Here is an 18,788-nt window from a genome sequence, read left to right on the forward strand (position 1 = left end):
CACTGACCACACAAGGGGACGACAGAATTCGCTGGTTTTGTGGGAAAGATTTATTGTTTTTCCACCAGACCGTAATATAAACGTTTCCATTTGACACAGTACAAGATGGGTGTCATGAGAACAGCACCCACTTTAGTTTTTTACTTGGGATGGGGAGGGGCATAAAACAACTCCAGCTGGCCTTGGTTGAGCAGCAACACTTGTGTTGTTCCTGAGACAAAAAACACTTGTTCATTGTGGAATTTTTAATTGAAAATTTTTTAAAAGTGTAACACAGTAAAGCTGAATGTATGCAAGATGTAGACATATTGTAATAAGTAAAAATGATGTATTATATCTATAAACGATGACTGTAAGGAGGATTATTTGATCCACTTGGCAATAACTAAGCCATGCCTGGTTTGTTGAGTCATCTAATATACTAAAATGTAGCAGGACTTGACTTTGTCGGGACAGGCTGACACAATCATTTGCTAACTGCACCGTAGTTTCTACGGTTGCTAAGATATGTGTGGACAATTGCTGATAAGGTTAAAAAAAACAGCAGTTTTAAAGTACATAGGAAAAGGATTAGGGTGGGTAGAAGGTCTGACTCCTTTAGATTGTATTACAAAGTGAGACATTTCCCAGACTTATTTCAGTTAAACTCTCCCTACTAAAGCGACTAAATAAACCATTTGGTTACAGAATTTCAAACCCTGAAAAGGCTTTGGATGCTAAGAGACTTAAGAATCTTCCATACCACCCAGGTGAAAGGATCAGAACCATGGATAGTGATCATGATGCAAATTGTACAAAATCTTATTAAAATCCACCTGTAAGCAAGTGGCTGCAAAGCTAAACTGATTTATGAAACCTGAACTTTTTAATTTTTTTTTAGTATTTCTACCACAGCCTGGCATGGCAAATGGTAAAACGTTGTATTAAGTACATTTCATACAGTTGCCTGAGATAAGGTGATGCTTTAGAGTAGCAGCTAGAGACTCCCAAACAATTTATTCTGGCCGAGCCAAACGTAACACTGTCAAATATCAAAACACAAGTTTATCACTGTGTTCAGATCCATTTGTGGACTGAAGAGCTTATGAAGTGCAGAGCTGATCATATTGATGAATGGTGATGATAAACCTGGATCACATATTTCAACTTTGTATGACATGGTTAGAATAAAGGTGCGGCTACGTATTGTGGAGACGTTCAATAAGTAATAACTAAAATGATCCGCATTGCGTTTTACAAAACAGGACATTAGCTATCGGTCTGATGGTGATGAAGATAAAGCCCTGATGCAAAGGCAGGATGTATGATCCTTTGCATGTAAAATGTACCTTTGAGGCCCTTGGAAGCCATTTTTTGATGTAAGCATTTGATCCCATTTTTATAGAAAAAAATCTTGCAAGAGAAGGCTGAATTAAAATAGATTTGGGGACAAGGAAAAACAAAACTTCCCTCGAGTATCCTTCCTTCAGCAAAAATAAAAGCGACACCCAATAATAATGAAAACAGTGTCCAAGGTCAAATGGAACAATATTGCTGCCTATTATGAAATTACATTTTTGGTTTGGGCATTTTAGTCAACTTCAAATAAGGAATACCTAAATGCACCAGCTTTCAGAACGTTTTCTACAATAAGAAACATTAAACTTTGAGATTTGATTCTCAGAGATGTGCCTTCACCATTAGATGCTTTGCATACATTATCAGTGCAATATACTATTTATTTTCAAACAAACTTAAGAGTGCTTTGACTGACTTCCCCCCACTATTCCCTCTGTGCTCACTTCATTCTCCGGTAACCACAAACTAAACGAGCCCTGATTGTAGTGCTGATGGCACCCCACAAGTTCACAGTTGGCAGCTAACACTTACATCATGTGTTAATTTTGTAAGACATATCGACTGCAGAAGCAGATATGGCATCTCTGAAAATATCACGTCCTTCTCCGGTTGAGGATGCAATGCTCCACGGCTATGTTTAGATGGATTTGTCTGTCTCCAAGCTTCACAGGAGGCCTGCTTGCAAAAGGTGCTGCCTGCTTCCTCTTCAGAACGTTGCTGGCAGACACTAAAGTTCATCACGTCTGGTGTCTACTGAGCAAAGGGGGTTGGGTGGAGGTTGGAAAGAAAGGATGAAAACAAACAGTGGTGAGAGGGATAAATATTTGTCAGAGAAAACAAGTAGATTACACAAAAGGTACATTATATATTTTTTTACTTTTCTGGCTTATAAAATGGGGAATAAAAAGTGTTTATTTAGTAACCTTTGTCTTGTTGCGAGGGAGAAGGAGTGTGTTTCTGTGTTGCTGTGTCTTCCTGGTCCTGGACGTGTCTCAGGAGCTGCTTTATCTCGTTGTCGTATTCAACCCACTCGGGCACAATCCTTGCTGCGGCTGTTAGCTTGGGCTCCTTGGTCTTTGGGTTATTGCACTGCAGCAAAGAAAAGCAGACACAGCCCATCATTTCAGCCCACCAGTGCCTCTTTCTCCCAGCAACCCCCATTGTCATTCCCATCACTTTCTGTGGCAAGCATTTAAACCTAATTTGATTTCTAATTCTGTTAAAAGGACATTAGCCACTGTCTTGTGTCTGAATTACCAAGTGGTGTTCTCTACCACGAAGACAATGCTTCCTATTCCAGTCTACTGGAGCCCGTCCAGTAATCTTATAAATTAGTTTAGGAGACTACAGGATTGCTCCACAGTGGTCTTCTAAATGCCAAGTGCCTCGTGGACATTAGTGGATGGGAATATGCTGCAGCAGCTGCACTTCACAATTATAACCAAGAATGCTGCAACCATAGTGGAAAAAGTAGTTCACTTTTGACGATTATCAAAACATGATAACACAAAAGAAAGAAGACAAAAGGGATTTTATTATTGAAATAGAAGGAAAATAAATAATTTGATGATGAATTATGTGCAATTCCAGGTACTTCCCATTACATTATTGGAGACCTAATTGCTCTGGGACTCACCAGGTCGATGGTCTTAGCTGAGACTTTGGAGGTGTCATCGCACCAAGTCTCACACCACAACCATTCCTGTGGAAGAGACTTGATGGCAACCTGGTGGATCATGTTGTTGGGAAGGTCCTTAAAAATATCAGAACACAAGTATTATGGTTCATTACAACAAACAAAGTACAACAGGTGCCTGGAGATACATCATGCATCTGTCTCTGAGTTACTTACCTGGTCCAGGTTGGACAGACTGTTGGGGTCTTGGCTCAAGGCTTGGTACTGGCCTCGTAATCTGTCTCCAGCTGCAATCTTTCGAAACTTCTTTAAATCTACTACATACAGAGCGCTGGTTAAAATATAGGGGGGAGAGAGAGAGAAGAAATAATAAGCAGTTGTGAGAAAACCATTTCCTAACAAAAGGGAAAGCCCATAGGAATGACTCCATAAAAACAAAAAATAATGACTCGATAAAGATAAATACCCTAGGCGCATTCAGATAATTGTATCTGACGTAGCATATAAATAAATCCAACCGAGTGGGCTACGTAGTTTCACTTCTCACTTTTCAGACTTCAGTGTGCGGAGGATATTTACTACCTTGTGCTTTCCCTGCGCTCACCGATGCAGATTATTCACCATTTCTGCTTTCATCCTGTCCACAGCGCTAAGCTGCACACTGGCATCCAAATCACTGTGGGTTTTTGGACTTCTCTTTTTTCCATCCTGATGAGAAAGAGGTGAAGAGTAGAGTTCTGCACTCTCTGTTCCAGCACAGTGACCGAGGGAGACCTCAGTGCCGTGTGCCCAGCAAGCAGCTGAACCGTTTCTTTCAGACCTATTGCTTGATTTACTTTGGCTGTATACAGATGTCTGATGCTAAAAAAAAAAAAATAGCCACAAGAACTGCAACTATAATTGGTGGGCTTCAATCACCATGGAAACTGGATGAATACAGTACTGTAGTTTCTTTTGTAGCCACAAGTTATTTTTTCCTAATGGAGCGTATATACTTTTAATTTAGCTTGCTCAAAGGAATCCTGGAAATTTGCCTTGTCGGATGAATCCAAAAATGTTCAAAGTGTTTCTTATGGAGCCAACTTCTGATGAGTAAGGTGGGATTTTGAAGCTACATGAAAGGTTTAGCTTTCTCATGGACTCTCATCTGAGATCCAGATACACTGAAGGACGAACAACAGCAAAAATACTTCCAGCCTCTAAACGCAAGAGGACACAAACACAGCTCCACTTCCTTCCTTTTATTTACAAAAAAAAAATCATATTCTTAGAGAATAATAAATAATCGTTCTACATGATTTACTGAATGTAATCAAAGATGTTTTTTGTTTTTTTCATGATTGCGAGAGATATGCCATGTTTTGCAGAATGGTCTCTTTTTGCCTTATATTTATTAGTAACTCCTTTCATTCCGCTTTGCAAAGGATGGAAAAGAGTTATGAGCGTCCCCGACTAAAGAAACGGAGTGAATGGCCACAGAAGCACCGTTTAGAATGGTGATATTTCATATTCCAACTATCTTGCCAGAAGTGGTTACCTTCATTTTTCCTAAAAATGACAATGCAGTAAAAGATACAAGGAAGGGGATTATGGTGGCATTGAGTGGTACATTAGAAAGAAAACATCAGACATCAGTACTTGACAAGCATTTAAAAAGGTTTTTGCCGCTATATTCCCCTTCGCAGTTGTTTTTTCCATAAGTATACCTGATGTGGTATTTCCTGTGTCCTAAATGTGAGGCCCAGTAGCCGCTTTTCCAGAAGCGATAGCCTTCCATCTCTCTGCGGCTTTCACAAAATGGTGTGTAGCCATAAGGAGCGCCCTCCAGGTCAAAATCCCTCAAGTCCTTCAGATCAGCCCGAACTATCTGTGAGAGAGTGGGAACATCAGTAAGTACCAACGTTGTCATCCAATCTTCACACTGACACTGAGACTGATATATAGACGAGTCTCTTTTTCAGACACACACAATTACACAGAGCTCTGACCTATGTCACTTTGATCCTCACCTGATCGGCGTCCACAAAGATGATCTTGTCCACGGCCAGGGGGAACAGAACATCCAGGAAGAGAATCTTGTATCCCCAGATAACGCGCTGCTTCTCAGTCTGCTGGTGGAGCCAACGGGGCCACTTGTACTGTACCAACTCAAACTGAAAGCCGTACTTCTCTGCCATGTGAGCGATGGTCTCCTAAACACACCAAAAACAAACACAAGAGGTTTAATTAAAAACAATACAAGAGCATATTTTGGGTAACTAAACGTTTAAAAGATATGCACACTTCAGGAAACTACAGTATTTCACAAATAAAATGATCACAAAAATGTAGTGAATATACTGCTAAATGATGCCCAGTAGAAAACAGGTAAGGCTGGTTAGTGTGTGTGGCCAAGCTGAGGGCCAAACATTAATAGGCAGCTCTAATACAAGCACAAAAAGGCAGATGAGGCGGAGCAAGGCTTAAAGTAACAGTGGTGTAATACAAAGTACAAGACATCAGGACATACGATATAAATAAACTTGTATCTACTAAAGAGGTCGTTAACATACAACATGCAAACTGTTTTTCTTTCACTCCCTCTTAGACATTTTTGAAACTCGATGTGTCACAGAAATGTAGATTATCCTCTCTGGAAACATGAACACAGACCATTACAAAGGAGGGAAACAACCCACGGATATGTCCGTTGCTTGAGGGAGATAAAACACCAAAGAACTGCAATCAAGTTATTTTTGAACAAGCAGGGAAAAACAAGCATGCTTGTGCAGAGTCAAGACGTGAGGGAAGTACCTTGAACGATGGAGAGAGGTAGTTCTTGAGGAACCAGAACTTGACAGGTGTTTTGGTATGCCGAAGGACGGACACCATCATTATTCTGAAATATACAAACACAACGAAGGATCAGGGTTAAAAGGAACGTCCCGTGTGGGACCTTAGAAGTAAGCGTGTTTGTGAGGTGATAGTGACCCACCTTAGAAAACGCTCGTACAGATGGCCCGAGGCCACAGAAAATATGTTGAGAACATCCTCTTTCTCTCCTTCATCCTTCTTGGAGCCACCACCTGTGACACTGTAAATGAGACCATAATACATGTTTTATGAGTTCATGAAATATAGTAGTATTGTATGTTCAGTATGTATATTTTTTTTCCAACAAACCATGCAATATTTTGCAGCAAACAGGTGCCTCATTAAAATGAAACTATGAGAACAGAAAGTCATGACTTTGACATGATTTGACAGTAGTTTAGACCAACAGTTAATGCAGCTGGAAGAGTTTAACTGGTCCTTACTCTCATGTCCCCACATAGCTAATAAGGGAGCCCAGAATATGATGGAAGAATCGGATCAAATCACCTTTCATTTTTTTATTTTTATAATTAAAAGTTATAGCTTTTTTATAATGTAATTTCCATTAGAACATCTAGGTTACCAACAAGTCTTATCGAAATGTTTTCATGTTGAGATATGAGCAAAGACCAGACAACCTAAAGTGTACTGTCCACACCCTCACTAGTACTGAAGCTCATGATGCAAGGCACATTTAGCAGGACAGAAATCAAGACTTGTGCTGGAGGGTTGATGTGTCTGCAGTCAAACTGTGTGTCCTTGTCTGTAACAGACTGCTGATGAGGTGTCTCTCCCACACTCCAATCACAGCCTTAGCCCCAAGGCTCCAGAAAGACACCAGTGAGTGAGAGAGAGGTGTGAAGGGAGGGGAGGGGGCATACTGTCTGTCTCCACATGTCCTCTAAAACCAGTTCAGACATGCGCTGAGACTGGCTGGTAAGAGAGTCCTATCTGCACAACACAAAACTCAACGGTCGCCCACAGAGTGCCATTTCGTAGGCTTTTGGGAAGTCACTATACACACATCTGTAGGGTCTGGGGATACTGACTGCCTGCCATGACTAAGCCAGCAGTTATGAAGGGCCTCCAGCACTACAGTGGGGCCCCCCTGATAAGCAGCTTTAGAAGGTCAGGTGAGAGCCTGTTTGGCTGACTCACTTGAGATAATCTGGGCCTCTGGAAGGATCCACAAAGCTCTGGGTAAATCCTGAGCAGTGGACAACACTAACGAGACAGAATTCTATCGCTGTTTTTCCTCCAGCTCGGTAGATAAAGGAGAATCATTCTCCAACATCTGTGAGGAGATCATCACAAGACATCAACAACATGTGTGCCAAAGAGCAGAAAGTAACACGGATAGTTGATCTATAGTACATGTGTACTTTAAAGCATGACTAACTTGCACCTTGGTTTCCCATGTTTTCCGTTATTAATAAAACTTTCTGCTGCTGTTCGCTTGGCTGAGGGTCCCTCAAGGACAGTCTCAAAATCAAATATAACAAAGCAAAAAAAGATCACGAGAATAAACACTCAAGGAAACAGAGTCTGGGGACAGTACTGGTCAAGACATCCATTCGATAATGTGAAGTCATAATGAAAAACAAAAGTTAAATCATGAAAACGGGTCATAAATGTGTAAGCGACACTCCACTGAGAGCAATTGATGCCAGTGAATTTGGTCAGGAATGAAGGGAAGTCACAGTCGGTTTTCACAAATAATTTTGCTGATAAAGAAAATTAGCTACACTTCATGTAAATGAATGTAATGTTCATTCCTTCCCCATCAACACATCAACACAACTCCAAATGCCTAACTCAGTCTCCCATGACAGATAAAAACCATGAAAATCATCCTCATCGCAACTTACAACTCGGTTCATCTTCTGAGCTCAATATGTGAATATGTTAATAATCGATTAATCGGTTGATTATTTTTTCGATTAATTGATTAATCGGATAAAAAAATAATTCTAAATTAATTAATTTGCAACCTTTTATTACAAAAACAGAACTGACATTGCAAACAATCTTAACAATAATGAATTTAGAAAAAATACAAATCAGAAAACGTCAGAACTTGTTCTCAACACGCGCACACACACACACACACACACACACACACACACACACACACACACACACAGAGAGAGAGAGAGAGAGAGAGAGAAAGAGAGAGAGAGAGAGAGAGAGAGAGAGAGAGAGAGAGAGAGAGGGGATAACTTACAGACTGCACTTCACCTCAACAAAAGTTATTAATTAGATATTGAACCCTAAATCTCGGCAACACTTCCTCTGCATGTCATGAAGCCGCATCATACCGGATTGTTGAACGCAGATTGTTGTTCTGCACCAGAGGAGATATTAACGCATTGTTTCTCTTGATGCCCCCGCGGTATTTTAAAACGAAGAAACATGGCTTCAATAAGACGTCATCTAACCCGACAGCGCGACTCAAACACGGGAAATGAACGACTAGCTAACGAGCTAGCGAGCTAACGAGCTAACGACAACGGTTAGCCTAGCTGTTAAATTATTGTAGCAAGCAATGTGACCACGTAGTAACATGTGAGGATACAACGGCCTGCACCAGAACCTCCTGGACCTCCTGCCTGCTCCGCTCTGCGCTCAACTCAATGTAGACACTAATCAAACATCTCCGCGATTCATTGAGTGACGTAATAATCGCATGACATCACGAATCGATAATGAAATTCATTATCAACCTTTTTAATAATCGATTTTTATTGATTCGTTGTTGCAGCCCTATTCTCCATTGACAAAAAGCCACAGACAAAAACATTATAATATTTCCTCAAATCTCAGACAGTAAGAACATAACAAATACATTCTCCATAATAATCCGACCGATCACCTGTTTTTTTTTTCTGGAAAGACATATATGGCCAAGGCCCCCATCTAACACTCTCCAAGGTCTTATCACTCCTTGGTGTGAGCTGGCTTTTACAGCACCCTCAATTGAAAATCTAAATAACTCCCTCAGGTAACACTAGCTGCTGATGCTCTTGCACCCCATGCGGCCCTGAAGTTTCTGATCTCTCAGCGTAGCATAAATAGGACATAAAACCCCCAAAAGTTGCCCAGGCTGAGAGTAGCGGGACAGGAACAATTTCCCTTCATCTTCCTGACTGACACAGGAGAGCAACTCAGAAAGAAAGAAGAGGAAAAACTAAATCTATTGTTACTCAGGCTCATTATTCCTCTACACAGATACACACATCTCTTTAAAGATGAGAGAATTACTAACAACTCTGTCACTTAGGCTCGCCAATGCATGGATCCACCTCACTAATTCTCCAGAAGTGTTCGATCAATACTTTGTGTTCAGTCCCGCCCATTGCAACAAACCCCCCAAAGCGCTCTGAGGTTACAAATGAAGTAATGGGCATAAAGACATCTTCACCTTGAAACCAACCACTTTGTCATAGTCCACACAAAAGATGCTTTACGTTTGCAAACATGCCACTATCATGTTGTGTAATCATTTAAAAATATATATTGATATATAACCATCATGATGAGTTCTGTGAATAACTAATCTGTTAAATCATTGAAAAGAAGAGAAAAAAAGGATTTAACTGTAAAACATGCAAATATTTTTTCAACATTCTGTGTCATTTGTTATTCGGGCTAAATTGTATGTGGTCGTTTTCAGTCTTTTCTTTTCATTAATCATAATTTCCTAACTTCATCTGAAACCAGCTGCCTTACATCCATGAGTTGGAATGATTATTTAAGTTGACAGAGAATATTTAGGCACAGTGTGGGATTTACTGTATGCATATAGTATTTTAGCGGACCAGGATAATTGGCTTCTAAGTCTTGAGATTTATGGACCCTTGTTTTGAAAGGAGGATATGATGGAATCATTTCATAGTAAAAGTCCGGACCCCTCTCCAAATGCAGTCAAATTTGAGTAGATTTTAAATTCCTCCATCACAGGGACTGAAGGAACAGTTCTGTTTCTTAAAACCATTGTATTCAACCGCTTATTTCAAATTAATTTAAAGAGTGTTTTCACTACTCAAATGCAAGCATGACAAAGGAAAAAGTCTTAAGATTACATTCAACCGTAGATCTATTTTTCCATCTGTGCACTTTCAGGCTCGTATTTTTCCTTGGTCATGACAGAGACGGGTTATAAAGTGCAAATGCACAAATGTCGTTTTTGCCGACCATGACGTTAAAAAGAATGATGTCAATACATAATCAGATCATAGCTCTGCAGTTATGGTCTTGAAATAAAATCTTGAGTCTCTTTGTCTGAAACCAAGACACGACAGACAACAACAACATGACAACTGAGGCCCCAACGAAACCCATAGGTCAGTAAACACATCACGGCGGAAGATAAAATCCAAGCACATGATTTTCTGAGAAAAAATAATTGAATTTACACAACAGTTTCAAAACACATACATAAATGAATGAATGAATGCGAGAGGAAACATAAAAATTTAACATCATAATTAAACATGACGCTACATCATTGCCATATCCTGTTAGAATATCTCATTAAGCCAAAAAAAAGCATGAATATGAAAAGGTTTTAGGTGTTAAATGGGTTCCAGCAACACTGCCTACCTTTTCTCAAAAGTGCTCCAAACACTTCACACAGCAAGCATTAAGTTAGGAGACAGGATCACAGTTAGGAAGTGTTGGGGAAACACTCAAATGCACACACACACACACACACACACACACACACACACACACACACACACACACATACCTACAGAAGCACATATTTTTTGCAAGTCTAGCTCTTACAGCATAATAATGCAGTCTGGATCGAGGGGTGGAATAAGATCTCCTGAAACCACAATGTGTAATTGATGAACAGAAAGCACACCAGCAAACCCACTTATGAATGAGCTCACAGTTGCTACTGCCAGTAAGCTGAGGCAGGGTTTGAACCTACTGAAATCAAAATGTTAGCTGTATTAGAGAATTGATTACACACCTTGCTATAGAGTCCCATATACCTTTGCTTTCACTGTTTTCACTTAAAAGATCCTCATTCATCTTCTCTGCCTTTTTCTGCACCTACAATGAAAAAAGGAGACACAAAACAGTGGTTTTGTCAGTGATTTTATAATAAAATGTGCAAATCCAACCCTAAGTCCTCAATTTGTCACCTTACTGAAGAGCGTTTTACTGTACGCTCAATAATGTCCGGCGCTATGAGAAATATAATATACTCTACAAATGTCTCGCAAAACAAACTCACTCTGACTTTGATGATTTTACTGTGGAAACTGTTCAGTACAGCAATGACATCACCAGCATCTGCAGGGGAATCGGTTCCATCATGCCTGAGAAAAAAAGGGATTAAGAGCATGAAAGCGAGAATGAATGAAAATCAACGATTGTGAAATCTGGACAATTTGTCAGCAGCTAGTTGGTCCAAAACAGATGGAGCCCCATTTGGTGACTGAAACGTATCAACAGACTGGAGAATAAAATCAATATGATTATATAGTGATAGTTCTAGTGAGTTTAATTCCTAATTAATCATGAAAACTTTCAACGTTCTACACATTTCATTACTGCCAAGACAATTCAGCCTTATTACATTTGTGATCTAGACTCAAAGAGAATACTCATCAGCTCCTTGTCTTTATATCAAACCCATATATAAGATTAAGCGACAGACATGGTCTAAAGATAAAAAAAAATCTGTTTTTTGAAGTATTTTTACAAATCATTTGAACAAGAAATTGGTAATAGATGTGTGCTATCTGGATTAAATAGTGCCATTGACATACATCATACAACTTAAATGTATGCAAGTACCAAAAGCTTTTTGACTAACCTGTAGAATTTAAAATTCAGGCGAAACCACAAAAGTTATCCCCTTTTGCAAATCACTAATTACAGTCAACATGATGTTCAAATACAGCTGATATTTTCTATTAATAAAAAGGGGGGGATTTTTGGAGATAATCTGTGATAATTTAAGTAACTACTTCCTAAACCAGGGACGAACAGTATTTAGCAGTCTAAGAGAAGAATAAGGATCAGAATAATTAGCATCTAAAACCAACTGATGCCAATATCTGCAGGCGTTTAGATATTTCAGTGTGACACAGCTGGCCACCTTTAGGCCAATCACTGTAGGATGTACATTAGTAATTTAGTACATACCGTAGTTAATAGTGTACTTGAGTGAAACACAATATTTGTGTGAATTTGGTTTACACGTTTTAGCCATGAAAACAGCGCAGGACAAACATGCAGTATAGGCTCCTTTAATGAGGGAGACAACAACAGCTAATGGGCAGCCCACTGACAGACAGTGAGAGCCCACACTTAAAAGCACACGGGGACAGCTGCCACTGATCACAGTGATTACCCGGCATCCTTTTGAGCCCTATGCCCCCACCCCAAAACCTCCTGCACCCATTATCAGACAAGGAAATAATAAAAAAAAAAAGGTCAAGTGACGTTTCCTACAAGATCTTCGGAACCACAACGTTGATTAACTTCATTTAAATTACTAAAATACAGTAAAGACTTGTGGGAAGAGATCTATTCGAACAGAAAGAAAATAAAAATAGCGTTAAGTTTATGTAATTAAAACCCGTAACCTCAAAAAACCTTGCTGTCACTTTTTCAAACAAAAGTTGCTGTTCACCTTTCTGTTAATAACTACACGTCAGAAAGTCGGATTTCAATATTAAACACATCTATGTTATTGCGAGTCTGTACGAATCTAACAAGATATGATAGAAGCTTAGTGAATGTTTATTAGCACCTGAAAAGTCCAAGTTAAGCCGGGCTGTTTCGTTTTCAAATGCGTTCACTCTTGTAGAATGCAAACTGGGATAGATGATTTCCTGCTATTTTTTTTTCTTTTTTCAAACGCGTCACACGTCTTCAGGCGGGATTTCTGCAGATTTTGAATACAGGCTTCTGTTTTATTGTGATTTTTCTTGCAGATTACGATTCTTTAGGTCAATATCTTTCCAAAGAAAGGTCTTTCAACTCTGTAGGTTGTTGTTTATGCCTTTCACTGTGGAGTTAAAAACACTCAGAGCGGCTTGAAAACGCATTGTCGGGAAATCGTTTTAAGATCATGCTGGGTGTTTATAGTAATGTTTCAAATTGAGTATTTTTTTTTTAAAAATCTTTTCACAAAAAAAATCTGAAAAAAATGATATAAAATAACACAAGTATTAGAACTCATTTGGGGTTCATATCACTACTTAAACACAGACCTGCTAAATTCTCGAAGCTCATGCCCTATGCGTGTCACTTTGGGGCTCAAAAGGTTAAGAATGACCTAACCATTATTGTATATATCACTACTTCCCAGCCAATCTGTATGTACTCGGAGATTTAATGAGAAACTCTGTGCAGTATTGATTGCATAACACTGGCCTTTCATTGGCATTGTTTTCGGACGGATTTACCCAGTGGAGAATGTCTTTTGGGAGGCGGGGTCTGTAGGGTCTCATGGTGAAACCCCAAGAGAAAAACTTCAGGAAGAGATGAGCAATAGGCTATGATGCACAGCAAACCATTACAACCCCAGTGCTTACTAACGGCAAAAAACTAACCTTATCACTATGATAAATGCTCCCTCCTCATTGGGCCCAAAGTGCTGCTTGTGTTTTGCCCCCTCTGCTGTCCCTGACGCAACTTAGCCTTTGGGGCTCGTGTTAGAAAGCACCAGAGATCAATCTGTATCCCTGCACTGAGGAGAAGAGAGCTGGCCATCTCATTCATCCCTGTCAGGGTGAGACGCAGTGGCAGCACAGGGTGGAAGAGGAAAACGCAGGCTCTGGGAATGGAGAGCACAGGCACTCCCACTAGACCCTGATCGGCCACCTAACCAGAGTAGAGTGCCGCTAACCACAAGAATAATGACACTGCCAAGGTGAAAAATGACATCACCTCTTAGCTTCACCTGGAGGATTGGGGAATAAATCTTAGTTGTCTGATATGATTCCAGAGGAACCGAGGGCTGTATGTGTCCTAAATCTTATGTGAGGATAGCCAGAGAGGACAATATCTGGGATTGTAGGAACAACTAATATGATGTACCACAGCCGACCGTGCAGACTCACATAAATAGTTGGGATTTGAGCGCCTTTATCCTAATTTAATAGGAAGAGATTATTATATCTTAGTTACATTTAGTAGAAATAATTTGATGAGCTTGGAGTTCTCCTTTGAGATTTTGATTTGTTTTAGTTCAAAGTAGGAAGCACCACGGTACATGCAGAATTGAAAGTATACAAGTCAAGGAAAATTGTATTTTGTTTGAAAATGCATCAAAGCAACGAAAGCACAATACTGTTTTTCTTTGTCCGGAGAAATTAGACAACGCCAACGCACTCCGTCTCGTGTATGGCGCCTTTGACACCTACGCCGTCCTAACAAAAACACATTCAGCTGCTGTCGATATTTTGCTGTCTGGGTTAGATGGCATTGCAGGTGACCAGCTGAATCATCCCTCCACTCCGTCTTCTCTTTAAGAGCACCCCTCTCCTCCTACTCGTCTTTCTCCCCTCTGTAGCGAGCAGAACTCCCTGTACTCATCAAAACCTTGAACTGCTACAGTGTCAGCAGCTCTCTATGTTACCATAGTGATGGGTTTTATAGCTACTGGTATGAAACGGAAAGGTAGCTGAGAACAACCTTCATGCTGAGCTACCAATGAAGCTGCCTAATTAGCATCATTACCTCCATTTATTTTCAAAAAGATAATAATGTTCATAAGGAGTTGAGAAAAGGACAACAATGGCATTAAAACAGTCTGTAGACATCAGGGAATACTCACGTGAGAATCTGATAGATATCCTCTGATCTCCCTTTCCGTAATTTTAGGTTCCAGGCACCAGGATTGGCTTTCAGCTGGAAATATCCCTGTTGTGGTTGAAACAGCAGTTGTTGAGTATTTACTGTAAGCATTAAATTCAAACGAGGCGGTTTCTGTTCCAAACTTACAACAGATGTTGATTACTATGACACCCGTGTCATTTATCATATATCAACAGAGTACAAAAAAATGTCACTGAGTAACTTGTAGTATTAATAAGGCTGCGAACCAGATTAGCCATGACGATAGTGTCATACATCAGCGGGTCCCGACTCATGCCCAGGGTAAACTGCAGGCCACGGGGAGGCTGGCCTGTTGACAGGTCAAAGCAGTGGCCCTCCAGTAAAAGGTGCTCCAGCTCATACTCTGCTGTCACAACCCCGTTCACCTGGAGCGAAACCACAAATTATAGGACACAGAACAGAGAAAGGGGCGTGATTGGTAGAATACACCACAGCCTTAATTAAGATGTGAGAATGATGAGATTGATAGTAACAGTAACTAAGAAGTGAGAGACCTCTTGCAGATGGATGTTATCCAAGTCGTGGGGGCTGCGGACAGCCTGCACCATCCAGCTCTCTGGCGTAATCATAATAAGGGTGAGAAGAGGAGATTCTGGGAGCTCCATGAAGCGGGCAACTGGTCCTGGAGACACTGTGTTGTTGGCCAAGAAATTCACATCAGACTCCAAGACAAAACGGTAAAAGCTGGGAAGACAGACAAAGAGGAATTATCACAATGTATGTGCCTGCACTACAAATAACTACAAATGAATGCAATAGAGAAATTAATTTAAAGCCCTGAGATGGTGGATAAATCCTGCAGGACTTTTTGCCACTGGAGTCAACATTTCCATCCAACGCAGCCCTCTTCAGCAAGCACTAAAATGATGACATGTTGTGCAATAGTCTCCTTTCTAGGACAAGAGAGATGGGCTCTGTTGTGACAGCTGAGTATATACAATCTCCTCAAAGTAAAGAATATAATACTATTACTGCTGGTGTTCTTGCTCGGCCAGTAATATAATATGTGTGCTAGTCTGTGCAACAGAAATGCCCCTTTTCATTGTTTTTACTCAGAGTTGTCACAGACCTAATTGCTTTTCTTAAGTGCGTCTGTGGACACAGAGGAGTCATAATAGGGCGTCCAAATAAAGTTACCGGTAAAGAATCAAAAAGGCAACGCATGTAATCCATAAATATGCCAAAAGACTATAGGTGTAAATGGCAAATATCCATAAACCGGCGGGGTTGTAATTATCTGTAAAATCCTATCTCATAATCATAGACAACGCTACTCTTCACTTTTCAGAACTAGAGGTTGTCATCTGCTTCAAAGTGAGTGCTATCTCCCTGAAAATGTTCTGTCATACAAACACTACAATTGACTCAACCCATTATAGAACAAAGAAAAAAAAAAGCACACACCAAATTACTTAATGGTTAATTCACTCAGTGGTGTGAATTTTAAAGAATAATTTAAACCTTCCATTTGTTGTTTTTATTAATCTTTGTTTTTTTTAACTCCATGTCTTGAATTGCAACAATGCAAGCTGTAAGAAATTTGCTTAGAGACGTAAGGGGAGGCCCAAAGCAATAAAGTGGTATTATTAAGCAGATTGCATCTGTGCAGCATAATCTTACGGGAAGGAGCAAAGCAGAGATGCTAAGTCTGCAGCGGTCAGAGGATACACAAACAAGCAAAACAGGGAAATTTAATTACTTTTGGAGCAGGAGCTTACCTCTTGAGGGGCATCTCGGACAACTTGGCCCTGCAATTCATAAACACCTGCAGTCTCACATTGACCACTTGACTGAGCACCTGCAGGAGCCACAGAGGAAGAGACCCAGTTAGAGAAAACAGGAGCAGAACCTTGCAGAGAGCTACAGGACACACGTCAGCCTTTCACTGAACAAAAGGAATGAAAGCAGCCTTTAGTTCCACTGCCTGTTCCTCTTATCTTATTGCTTTTAAGAGGTTCTTGTGTGACAAAGCACAATCATTTGTAAAGCACTTTTGCATTTGATTTGTTGTAAAAGGTGTTATATTAGTAAAATTTGATTGATTGATAAATCCTTACATAACATCATTCATGATGTAACAGTGGCCAGAAAATAATAACCCGGTGGTGATGACCACATTGCCTTCCTTAAAAATCCCGTCGTGATGCTAATGTGCTGTCATCGTATTTTATACCGCATACTATAGCACACTCGTGGAAAGAGTACACTGAAAACAACAGGTACTGAAGGTGGCTGTCTGACTGGCTGTCTGTAAAGGCACAGTGAGTCATTTTCCAAGTCAAACTCCTCACCACAGCAAACCCCCTGCAAGATGCAGCAGCAGCCTGAAATAAATGATCATACTGGTTTAAGCTCACAAGGAATGGCACTGTTTCTATTTTTCCCGATCAATTTTACTCACTCAATAAATGCTTTTAAAATATTAAAAGCTACACTATTTCTTGCATTAAAATAACGTAACCATGAAAATGTGAGGACAGAAAAAAGCAAAGTTATATTTAAACATTTGCACATTGGCAAGCTTTGTGTTTCTGTACTCTTCCTTTTGCTAAAAGGGATTTTAAAATGTCCCTGTTGTATATGTTGTGGATGGAGAATAGAGGAACAGAATACAGCTTACAATCAGTAGAGGGGACATCTTCTGTGCCTCCCTAGTGAGGGGGTCAACGATGGCCACAACATCATAGAAAACCTCGTTTTCACGTGGGGAGAGACGGAGTACACTGAGGAGAACAGCACACCAAAGCAGATTCAGCAACACAAGGTTATACAACCCTTGTTCAGCAGAACCTCAAATCAAAAGATTTGCCTTGCTGCACTGCTTGACATGATGGTGTAGCAATTTTCAGATCTATCATAACAAAAGGAAAGTAAACAGTTCTCTTTGAAACTGCAGAGCTGATAGGACAGTCGACAGAGAAAAGAGCGGTGCTCACCTGTGGCTGTCTTTGATAAAGTGGACATCCCTCCTAACCTCTCCTTTGGGGGCTGCAGTTAGGAGAGCATCGACTTTCATGACTAAGTCACTGGCTCTAAGGGAAGAGAGGTGTGGCAGGGTCAGTTTATAATTTATTAATGCTGCGTATTACGTAGGAGAAAAGTCAAACAGAGGAGCAAACATAAAAGTGATGTCAAGCTGTTAACAAGGCAGCCTCATAAATCAATTAAGGCTCTGTAAATAGAAACTGATATTTTGAACATTACAGAACACTTTATGTGAATAATGATCGAAAGATGTTTAAAACGTTGTTTATGAGTGTTTTCTTGAGAGAATATTTTAAACAAGACAAAATAGTCACAAAGAGGAACCAGTAAACAGGTATTACACATCCTAGCAACTACTGTCATTATCATGTGTTCAAGCATAGCTAACAAGGTTGATTACAGACAATTAAAGAAAGAGTTTCTCTCACATAACAAGACAGAAAAATACAAACATACTGCTTTGCTTTCATCCCCATCAGTTTAACTTTGGCTTTGACTTTCTCTGCAGAACCGCTCAATGTAATCTTCTCCAGCAGCTGGAAATCCTCCACAGTGAATTCTTCCTGCTCTTCAAATGGACCGAGGATCTAAAATAAAGGCGACAATGCAGTCGGAACACGACTTTTCCCAATTCTAATCTCAGCATGTATTACATTGTTTACTGCTTGCCAAGGGAGTGTGAAATGTTATGCGATTGTAACAGTGTTTTATTCACTTTAAGTCATGGTATTCTGTGCCGGGGCCTGCGTTTTCCTCTTTTCTATTTTTTTGCCACTGCAGCAGAGGAATGTAAAATTATATTAATTGTTACTGTCTATCTCCGAGGCTGGCCTCTTCATCCGTGGCTGTCAGCATTACTGCTGCTGAGACGTCAGTCATCAGCTCTGTACACACATACAGACACACATGCACAGTGCAGCCATTGCCACCTGTGACCTTTAAGGAACATTCATGCTGATTTGACGGTACAAAGGAAGCTCTCTGAAAACACAAGAGGGCAAATCCTATCGTGCAGCGGCTTAGAGGAGTAAACTCCACTGTACCAAACATTTAAACCAAGGCTTTGTCTCCCTGACAACAGATTGTGTTCAACTTTTAATGCAGATAT

General features: G+C 40.1%; 1 protein-coding gene across 4 annotated transcripts in view; it reads right to left on the reverse strand.

The window, feature by feature from the left end:
• Positions 1-32: 32 nt before the first annotated feature.
• Positions 33-18,788, reverse strand: part of uggt2 (UDP-glucose glycoprotein glucosyltransferase 2) — a 34,047-nt gene continuing 15,291 nt past the window's right edge. The window contains exons 24-42 of one of the 4 annotated variants that reach the window (XR_011077299.1): positions 18,137-18,267; positions 17,632-17,727; positions 17,316-17,418; positions 16,414-16,493; positions 15,190-15,379; positions 14,902-15,060; positions 14,634-14,719; positions 11,076-11,160; positions 10,809-10,891; positions 10,430-10,453; positions 5,949-6,047; positions 5,768-5,852; positions 4,984-5,166; positions 4,681-4,841; positions 3,191-3,305; positions 2,975-3,091; positions 2,262-2,427; positions 1,870-2,091; positions 33-211 (exon numbers count right to left, since the gene is read on the reverse strand). Coding sequence is in view for 3 of the 4 variants with exons in the window: in XM_068572132.1 (XP_068428233.1) it covers positions 2,066-2,091; positions 2,262-2,427; positions 2,975-3,091; positions 3,191-3,305; positions 4,681-4,841; positions 4,984-5,166; positions 5,768-5,852; positions 5,949-6,047; positions 10,430-10,453; positions 10,809-10,891; positions 11,076-11,160; positions 14,634-14,719; positions 14,902-15,060; positions 15,190-15,379; positions 16,414-16,493; positions 17,316-17,418; positions 17,632-17,727; positions 18,137-18,267 (1,989 nt within the window). In the remaining variant the exon portion in view is untranslated. Of the gene's footprint in view, positions 2,092-2,261; positions 2,428-2,974; positions 3,092-3,190; positions 3,306-4,680; positions 4,842-4,983; positions 5,167-5,767; positions 5,853-5,948; positions 6,048-10,429; positions 10,454-10,808; positions 10,892-11,075; positions 11,161-14,633; positions 14,720-14,901; positions 15,061-15,189; positions 15,380-16,413; positions 16,494-17,315; positions 17,419-17,631; positions 17,728-18,136; positions 18,268-18,788 lie in introns of all 4 variants that reach the window. The other 3 variants (XM_068572133.1, XM_068572132.1, XM_068572134.1) reach the window with 3 other exon arrangements.

Source organism: Clinocottus analis, unplaced genomic scaffold (assembly GCF_023055335.1).
Source record: "Clinocottus analis isolate CAN_PGR_092001 unplaced genomic scaffold, fCliAna1.0.p SCAF_12, whole genome shotgun sequence".
Classification (NCBI taxonomy): domain Eukaryota; kingdom Metazoa; phylum Chordata; class Actinopteri; order Perciformes; family Cottidae; genus Clinocottus; species Clinocottus analis.